This window comes from Danio rerio, chromosome 3 (genome assembly GCF_052040795.2).
Source record: "Danio rerio strain M-AB ecotype USA chromosome 3, GRCz13ab, whole genome shotgun sequence".
Lineage (NCBI taxonomy): Eukaryota > Metazoa > Chordata > Actinopteri > Cypriniformes > Danionidae > Danio > Danio rerio.
Window position 1 is genome coordinate 31,288,334 of NC_141023.1, and position 10,307 is coordinate 31,298,640.

Genomic DNA, 10,307 nt, shown 5'->3' on the forward strand with positions numbered 1-10,307 from the left:
ATGTGTTAACTAGCATTTACTATTGAGACTTTATTGTAAAGCGCTACCCATTGTACTTCATCATCCTTCTGCAATTTAATTTGACTAAAACATTTACTCTAAACATGCATTTCCAATTAAAAATACACTCTTTTGTTTTTTTTACCTGTTAATTTTTTTCACAGTTTAGGTGAAATACCATGTATATCATGATAAATGTTTCAGCAGCTAAACCTAGTTTGTTGAAACAGGGCACTCAGGTTGACTTTTATTTAAAGGTATAGTAAAAGCTAAGACCCTACAAGCAGCCTTTTTTATATAAAGATACATAATAATTACCCAGATGAAAAAATATATCAATAGAATATATAATAATATTTATTATTAATTAATTCACTCTTATACAAACAGATATCATATTTATTTTTTTAGAAGAACATTAAAGAGGATTTTAGCTCAAATTATAACCCCTGGTCATTCTTTAAATGCAATTCTTTAAAATTCTTTAAAAAAATATTTAAATGCAATTCTTTAAATCTCTTTGCTTCAAAGGACTGCACACTGTATCTTCAGAAGCTACAAGAATTAATTTAGTTTTGCTCGTTTTTTGATTCTCAAAATGCCAACTGTTGTTGACTTGATTCATTTTATGAATCAGACTGTTTTTCAACAAAAAATAAATAAAAATGATGGAAAAAGTCTCATTAATCATAAGTACATTATTTTGGGGTGAACTATCCCTTTAAAGCCTGACATGGACAGGTATTAGGATTAAAAAGGAGTAAAACTAGATTGAGGGTAATTAGAACAAGGATATAGATTAAGATTATCCAGAGAGCAGAAATTAGGATTCAGATAATACCATGGAGCTCTTCCTATATATAAAACTCGAAAACCTTCAGAAATCATTAGCCTACTCATAGAATTGTTGTAAAAATAGAGTGCTTAGGATCACACATGTATTACGACGAGGTGAAATACAAATTGAAGGGTGTTAAATGACAGATGAAACGTTTTTAGTAAATGCATAACTGGTAAAGGGAGTTTATTTTTTTTTTTTTTGACTGAAAGAACAAAGCAGGTGGCAGACATAAACACGCACACACAAGCCACAATTAGAATGGAAAAACCAGAGACAGATGGTCGTTAGCAAATTTCCATATTAGTGATATAGTTTTTTTCCACTGTATTTACATAATATGGATAAAACAAGCCAGGCCCGCTGTTTTTCTCTCACCTGATGATCAACTGCTATGCAAATCATATCTAAAACTGTTGGCTGACCTCCACGCTTCCATTGGCTGATCGCTGGCGGTTTCTCACGTCACGAGTGAACCCAGTCGATCAATAAACAAGAACATTCGCTATCCATCTACTATATTAGACTAGCCTACAACATTTCTGAGATATAAACTGCCTTTTAACCGAAATAAAAGACATGAAAAAGTTGGTAAACTCACTTTGCCCGTCGAATTTCCTAATGATGGTGTCCAGATAGGTGTTCTGGAGAGCGACATGTCCGCGGCGCACGGGCATTTTTCACGCGTGGACAGATTCAAGAGCCCTCTTATTCTGGTTTTCAGTCTCGTTCAAGGACGGCCAAGCAAAACAAAAAAAGATAATCTAGAACTCTTGCGCATTGTGGAGGAAACAGGTGTTTACGACCGAGGAATTGAGCAAAACACGATACTAAATAAATAAAAACACACGTCTCCAGTGGAACCTTCGCGAAAGTGTGAAGTCGCCGAGTTGAGATGCAAATAAAAGGAAACGAGTTTGAATGAAAACAAGCGCCGTGCAGTTATGAGGCTCGAAACTCAGATGTTGCTCCGCGCAGTGGAAACGCACGCATGTGTTTCCCGAAACCAGACGTTACATATTCTGAAACCACTATAGAAGAAAACGCAACGCAGCAGAGCTGAAGACCGACACCTCAGATGCGGCGCGGCTGCTGGAGCTCATTGTGGTTTAATGGTACTGCGCGTTCACAGAGGAGGCAGTGGACTCAGCTGTCACTTTTGACAGAAGGCAGATGCGCGCTCAAGCTCCCCCCTCTCTCTCTCAAACAGCGTTTATCACTCTGAAAGGTATGTCCTAGTGGGATGTGGTCCACATTTCTACCAAACACCACTGCAGCACATTACCTTTACTTGACCATTTATATAAAATGTTCCTAAGAGAAGTTAAAACAAGCTGCTATTTTGTGATATTTAATGTGGGCACGTGTAATTAGGAGAGCCAGTAGGACAATAAGCATTTCAGTATTTTTGTACAACAGTTTTATATAAAAAAGTAGCTTAAGTTAAAAAAAATGAAGACAAATTAAATGATATTTGTCACCAAACATTCCAAAACTTAAAGGGTTAGTTCAACCTAAAATTAAAATTTAGTTAATAATTATTCACCCTCAGTTCTACGTGACAGGTGTAAGTCACAGGCTGCACAGTGTTCGTGCGCAATATGCTGACACTGAGGGGAAGAAACTGTTGAATAAATGAGCAATATCACACAAGTAGCAGTGCGATGTATACTGTATGGTTGTATATTGACACTGGTGGGAGGTGTTCACCTTGGTTTCCCACTACCAGTGACGATATACAGCCACATCGCACTGCTACGAGTGTTATATTATGTTTATACAATAGTTCAAAGGCATAATCATGTATATAAAAAAGGAAATCCAACACAGAGTCTCAAAACCCTTTTGTAAGAGGAACTACTTTCTTCCGCTGTTCCGTCACATCTGCAGCTGACGTGAGAACAGCAGAAACCATATTAATCATATTAGTCATGGGCTGCGTCCGAAACCGCCTACTACTCAGTAGGTACTGCATTTGAATTTAAACGTACTACTCGGCCGTTAGAAAAGTACGTTCTATACAGTATGAATGTGAAAAATATGAATGGAATTCGGACGTACTACATCCGCCATTTTGTCATGGTCACGTGACCTACGTGCGTCAGTTGCGTCGCTTTACTTCCATTCATGAATTCGCTTGCGGGGCATCATGGGATAGCGCAGCATGCATGGGATGCGCACTCCGGAATCTCGCCGGAAGTAGTAAGTCATCCGGGTACTTTTCGCATACTGATTTTCGAATTCTATGAATTCGGACATACTACTCGGCTCGCATCGCTTTCACCAGCATTGGATCGGTTGCACATAGAGAGAACAACATCTTTATAAAGTGATAAAAGTCTTTAAAAGCGCCTTTATTATAACGGAAAAAATAATAATTCACAAGATGATTTTTTTGCGTTAGAAAATGGATGTGTGGCATGAGAATACTGTCAATTGCAGGACTCTCATGTCGAATGTGTGAAAGTTGGCAGCCCTGATGTTGCCCAACAGCAGCAATATTTGTCAAACTGTAGAGTGTCCTCTGCTTGCTGCTGTATGTGGGCGGAGTAATACACAAGGATGAAGGGTGTACTAGTGCTGTTATTTGCAGAATATCGCACACTTATCAGCCAATCAGATTCAAGAACTAAACAGAAATGTTGTATAAATAGTAATATCATATTTCAATTCTTACTTGTTTTACATGCTCAAATCAAGCCTGCATAAACACAAAGCTGATAGTGGATATGACAAAGTATCTACATGAATAGTGTGTATGTGTATCTGGTTATTGTACATTACATGGATTTGTTTTTTTAGCCAAACTGTTCACGACTCATAAACACTGTTTCTGTGTCATTAATCAATATCAATCACTGGCTCCAAATGGTAATACTATACTGTTGGTCTGTCTTTTCTTAAATCTGTAATCGTGGTCACTCAAATTAAAATATACTTAATTCACTACCAGTGTAACAAGGATACTATACACGTGTACGCAGCAATCTCTTCATCAACCTAAATAACAGTAAAGTCTCTATCTTTTTGTCACTTCTCTAGTGGTTTCAGTAAGATCCCAGAATGGAAAAATCCCCCATCGGTGTCCAGCTAAATGAGAACACCACTTCTGAAGTGTTTTATCTGTCCCACATATTTCCAGTATCCCAGAACGGATTGCTTCCTAGCCATATACATACACAAGCCAGAGGACAGACCTAGGGAAAAAAAAACATGTGACCTCACATACAGTATACACGGTCAAAATACATTTGATCATAACAACTGCATTCTTCATCACATCAAAAAAGTTCCACTTTTACTGATATATCAGATGTGTATTCTGCCGCTATCACCTTCAGCGCTACAAGCTCACTTGCTTGTCATTTTAACAGGAGATTAATGTTTTTCAGCAGTCTTAACCTGCGTGTGAACGAAGTGACAGAAATGTGGTGATCATGAAGAGGCCTGGCACAGTGTGACAGGTTTAGCTGATTGTGACGCATTTTGCACAGATTCTCTGGGCGCCTGAGTGAAGAGGTAGCGGCGCTGGAGGGTTAGACTGGGGTTAAATAGGAGGAGATGTTTGATTGCTGCCACAAGAACTTTACTGATATCTGGCCATAGCTTACGGTGGTGCTATTGGTGATTGGTGGGTACTGAAGAGATGTGTCTTACAACACTTGTCCCCCCAATCTTCATTGTTCCTGGGAAATTTGTTATGTGGGCATCAAGGGGACAAAGAATTCCATACCACTGCCTTCTCTCAACAAACAAGTTTCCCCAAGAAACCTTGCATCCATTGACAAAATATTTGTTTTTCATCAAGCAATTTTTTTGGAGTGAAAAGGATAGTTTACCCAAATATTTAAATCTTGCCTTCATTTACTCACCCTCGGTTAGTTCTGAAGCAGTTTAGAAGGCATTTTGAAAACTGTTTTTTTTTTTTTACTATGAAAGTCATCAGCTACTAGTGTCACAATCGCCAGAAATCTCACTGGTGAACTACATGTCTCCTTTTTGAACTACTAATTTCATCATGCCGTTTCACACAAACCAGTCGGTGATCACCATTAATGACACTATCAGCTAAAGCGTGCGATCACTTGGATTATTTATAACACACACACACACTAGTTCTTTGCTGAGTCTTTGTTTGTTGTAGCGAGTGTTTCTAGTTTTATGGTTTGCCTGCCGTGTTTTTGACCCAAGCCTTGTCTGTTTGTTGTATGCTTTTCCGCCACCTGTACCCAGGAATGGGCAAAAATACTTGATATGCATTTAAAATAAAATAGCAAATGCCATAAATGTATCAAAATAAATTGCTGTAGCTTAGTATTTTAAAAATACTACAAAACACTTTTAAAATGGAGCATGAAATGTCTTTGCGATGCCACCCACCGATAGACCAATTGGATCAATCCCTTCACCATGAAATTGACTTAGGGAAGTAAACAATTTTTGATAGCAACAACTTTTCTCTGCCACTTTGTTCACCTATTGGTGGAAGTTGTGGAATGTGGACTAATGGTTACTGGGTTGGACTTGTAACCCAAATGTAACTTGTGTTTGTCCTTGAGTTACAGATTACAATCCATCCATTATTTGTACAGTATACTTAATTTCACAAGAGTTTTTCTTTAACTGGAAGAGACTCAGATTGCCCTCTAAAAATATCAGTTCACCATATTTAGGTGTTTTATATTTCTAAAGTTCCTCTGCATTTCCTCCAGCAGCACTGAGACTGGGACTGATGATGTTCTGAAGCTCCTCGTCCTGCTCTTCAGGACTGATATTTTATTCCATCTCATTTTTTAAGCAAAGATGCTGAATTGTACACTATAGAGCCTTTGAATTACTGGTCTTAGCGTTGCTCAATTTACTATTTTCAATGGTTGTTGACATGCTCCTAAATATTCCCTCACCATTTCTCTGTTACTTGCTTTAAGTATAATTTCCATTCATACTCCAATTATTGACCACCTTTTTAAAAATCTGTTTTCTGTTTTAATCTTAAGATTAGGCAAATAACTAAGAAAGCATCAATTAGATGCCTCCTTTCTAAGATGTCATCATGTACTGTAGACTTCTTGCAAAATATTTTACAGTATTTTGAAACTACAAAAATATAAGACACTAAAATATTTTGATACAAAATATTAAGCCATTATCATCAACCCTATCAAATACCAATGACAAAATACCATTTTGTATTTGAAATGCGTATTTGAAATACATCTATCATTAATACTGACCATTCCTACCTATCTTTTTTATGACTACGATTTGGACGACCTGTATGCTCCTGTTTGCTCCTGTATTGATCATTGCCTGCCTGTATGACTAATCTTATTAAACTGCACTTGGATCCTTACTTTTGTCTTCGACTCGCTCCAGCATGTGACAACTAGTTTCCAACATTCTTCAAATTAATGTTTTCATGAATGGTGGCAAGTACATTTTTTGGTCGTCTATGTTTTGAAATCAAAACCAAAGTTTCTTAGGGGAAACAAATGTTTTGTGATTAAAGGCAAAGTGTCTTCTTGAATGTCTATTTTGTGCGCGCATGTGTGTGTGTGAGTGTGTGTGTGCGTGTAAACACAAACTTTAAATAACGAACAGAAATGTTTTTAGTGCATAAATGCAAATGTTTTGTGAGCGAAGGCAGTTTTGGGTAGAAGGCAACTGTTTTTAGTACAAGAATGCAAATGTGTTGTGAGTAAAGTCAGCTTTTCTCAAATGAAGATCACATTTTTTGTGAATAAACGCAAAAGTTTCATGCACAAATGCAAAGTTTCTCAGCAAATGTGGTCATTTTTCTTTACCAGCACATTTGTGCCACAAGTAGAACATGCTAGTCACTGGGATGGTGAAATTACTGGGATATTGATATGGTTCCTGCTGCAGGATCTTTCTACCCCTTTCTAGGCAGTTTACCATGCCCATACTACCCATGGATCCAGAAATAAGTGAAATTGCCTAATGATTTATTTCTTAGTGTTTGCATTGGAACCAGTTAAACATCCAGATGCTATCAGACAATGTGTCACACATTGTTCTAACCTTAAGTATCCCCTTTCAAATATCCAAGATGTTGCTTCCCTTTAACACACTTTTATAAAGTACATCAGCGAGGACAGCATGTAATTATGCCTCTCAGATGCCCTTGTTGTAGACTTGCCACGCTCCAAGTGACTCATTCAATATGCCCCAATTTCTTCACACAGGACTCAACTCAAGCCAACTTCTGTCAGCTCAGTGCCCTTCTCTGTGAACGTCTAGACTTTAGTGACCTCAGAGCCTGATGATATGAAGTGACATTTCAGGAGTTTTGATTTGGACATTTGTTGGCACCGTGCTTTTGAGGACATGTTCTCAGATTGTGCCAGGGACACGTTGTGAAAAGTCTCAGCATATTTCTCAGCATAGCATGTGTTTTATATACACATGTGGTTTGGAGGATCAAATACAGTTTCTGTCCACTCTTGTTACAACAGCAGTTTTGAAATTAGGGGTCACAAAGGTGAAATACAGTAAGCAGGCTGCAGAGAGTGTGAGAATGAACCCTTTTCTCATTTCTCAGTTTGCTAGTCAGCTAACAAGTTAAAACAACCTGTTGTAGAGGAATGGCCAGCAGAATATCAGCATTAAACAGTGATAATGAATGACATGATTTCACAAAGACTGTTCACACTACACAAAGGAAAATCAATTTACATGACTTTCCAGAAGAAGAATGTGAGTGGAGTGTAAAAATAAATTGCAGTCCGACTAACACCCATATTACTCTGCACCCAAAGACCGGTTACTCACTGAAGCTAAGCAGGACTGAGCCTGGTCAGTACCTTGATGGGAGACCACATGGGAAAATAAGGTTGCTGTTGGAAGTAAAGCCAGAAGGGCACACTCAACCTGTGGCCTTTGTGAGTCCTAATGCCCCAGTATAGTGAAGGGGACACTATACTGTCAGTAAGTGCAGTCTTTTGGATGAGACGTTAAACCGAGGTTCTGACCCTCACAGGTCATTAATAATTCAATGGCACTACTCATAAAGAGTAGGGGTGTAACCCTGGTGTCCTGGCCAAATTCCCTCCATCTGCCCTTACCCATCTTGACCTCCCAATCATCCCCATCCACTGAATTGGCTCTTCACTGTTTCTCCACTCTACCTATAGCTGGTGTGTGGTGAGCGCACTGCGCCATTGTCCTGTGGCTGCTGTCGCATCATCCAAATGGATGCTGCACACTGGTGGTGTTGTGGAGAGACCCCGCTCATGATTGTGAAGCACTTTGAGTGTATGGCCATAAACAATAAATGCACTATTAAAATACACATTACATAATAAAAATGACTTTTTGACTTCCGTTATAAATTTGACAAATCTAATGTATCAACATCTCAGTGACTCACACTAATTTTAAACTTTCATCTCAATGGATTTTCACCTCAGTATAAAGATTGGCTGCTATTAACGGAGAAAGCAACACTGTTGTTTCTCTGTATACCTTACAGTTGTATCCTCATTTTTAAAGGTTACTATTTGACCTGCCAAGAACTTTGCAGAAGAACTTTGGTTTTTTGCCACTTAATCATTAAGAGATTCATTAAAAACTGAAATTTCTGTCATCATTCACTCTCTCTTCATTTTTCCAATGCTTTTTTCCTATTTAACACAAATATATATTCTGAAAGATGTTGGGAATAGGTAACCATTGACATCTATAGCAGGAAAAAATACTATAGAAGTCAATGGTTACAGGTTTCCAACATTCTTCAGAATATCTGCTCGTGTTCAACAATTATAAAGGAACTTAAACCGATTAAAATGACAAAATTTTAATTTTAGCTGATGTGATCAAAGTCCTGTGAGGAGATGATGCCAACCATATAGAGGACCTTTAGAGGTCTCCATAACCCTGGACCAGGCCGTATCCTGAGCAGATGCTGTGGCTTTCATGGAGTTGTGGAGAGCATGCGACTGATTCTTGAAAGATGAGTCTCCGCATTGATCTCGTGGACCAGCCTGTATATCAGCCGATTATCTACTCACACCTGCAGTTTCTCTACGATGGACGTCCAGTGTTCTTAGGCAGCAGCTCTGCACAAGAAGTTTGGCCAGAGGAAAAATGATCGTGCCCAACTGAGCCTGGTTTCTCTTAAGGTTTTTCCCTTCATTATTGTCAATTGGTGAAGTTTGTTCCTCGCCACTGTCGGCACTGGCTTGCTTGGTTTTGGACTTGTGGAGCTACGCATCGATGGATTTGCTCTTCAGTGTTTGGACTTTCAGCAGGGAAAATTAAACCACCCTGAACTGAACTAAACTGAACTTCAACTCTGAAAACTGGACTGACACAGTTTCAGTTTACTAGAACTTCTATGTTAAGCTGCTTTGACACGATCTACATTGTAAAAGCGCTATAGAAATAAACATGAACTGAATTAAACTATCTCTTTAATACCAAACTGACCTATGCAGACAGAGAATGAGTATGTGACTTTACATGGTTCTCAAAGAAGATAGTGGGGATGTACTCACTAGGGAGATTTCCCTGTTGTAAATCTGTAAAAAGATTTCAGGGTGAGAACGTTCTTTGGCTTTGAATTTCATTACTCCTGCTCCACTTTGGAAGGATTCATTATCTGGATAAGCAAGGCCTAGAAAACTCACATGACAGCAAAGCCAGTTCTGCAGTAACTTACAGTAACCACGGCCTGTCAACATACCCTGGCAAAGACAGAGCATGTAATCGCTCTAACCAAGCGTGTCACACACACTTGTCACTCAAACCTTCTGCACCCTTGACATGTTCACATGTGACAGAAGATCACTGTCACTTCCCATTCCGCTCACTTTTAAGTCATTATTAGATAGTCAGAATGCATCAGCTGCAAGGCCAACGTGGGTGAGTTGAGAAGCACTCTTTTTATAAGCTCGTAAACAGAACAGACATGGACTAAAAATAAAATAGCCAGATTTTTAGACAGATTTGGATACTGGATTGAACTTAGCTAATGTTAGAAACTTTAAGTGTGTGTGTGTGTATATATATATATAATTTAAAATGCAAGCAGGGCTGGGCGATTAATTGAAAAGTAATTAAAAACGTCATTCAGAACCTATAATCGATCTAAATTTTCCGTCAATTTTTTCAATTACAATCATGTGTATTTTAAATTTAAACGTACATACAATTTAAACGTATTATATTATTCTGATATTATACTTCTGCCAAGTGCATACATACTGTCTCGCACACCTCTCAAAAAAAGTTAACTACACATCACAACACCGCGTAGCACAAGCTTTGTGATTGGTCGGTTTGATAGCGATGATGAGGGTGGAAGGTCGAATTTTAGGCAATGTGTGTTTGAATTTCATTTGTTAAGCATTGATGTTCAATAAGTAATTAGAGGTAGATATTTATAATCAAGTAATGCACCCTACATTCAAATACCTCTCGCACAAAACTTATCAGTGAACTATGAGGG

General features: G+C 38.3%; 1 protein-coding gene across 4 annotated transcripts in view; it reads right to left on the reverse strand.

Annotated features, from left to right (window-relative positions):
- Positions 1 to 1,968, reverse strand: part of kcnh6a (potassium voltage-gated channel, subfamily H (eag-related), member 6a) — a 54,144-nt gene extending 52,176 nt beyond the window's left edge. For 3 of the 4 annotated variants that reach the window (XR_015479681.1, XR_015479680.1, XM_087242398.1), the window contains exon 1: positions 1,440 to 1,968. Coding sequence is in view for 2 of the 4 variants with exons in the window: in XM_087242398.1 (XP_087098524.1) it covers positions 1,440 to 1,515 (76 nt within the window). In the remaining 2 variants the exon portion in view is untranslated. 4 annotated transcript variants of the gene reach the window in all.
- Positions 1,969 to 10,307: the final 8,339 nt, after the last annotated feature.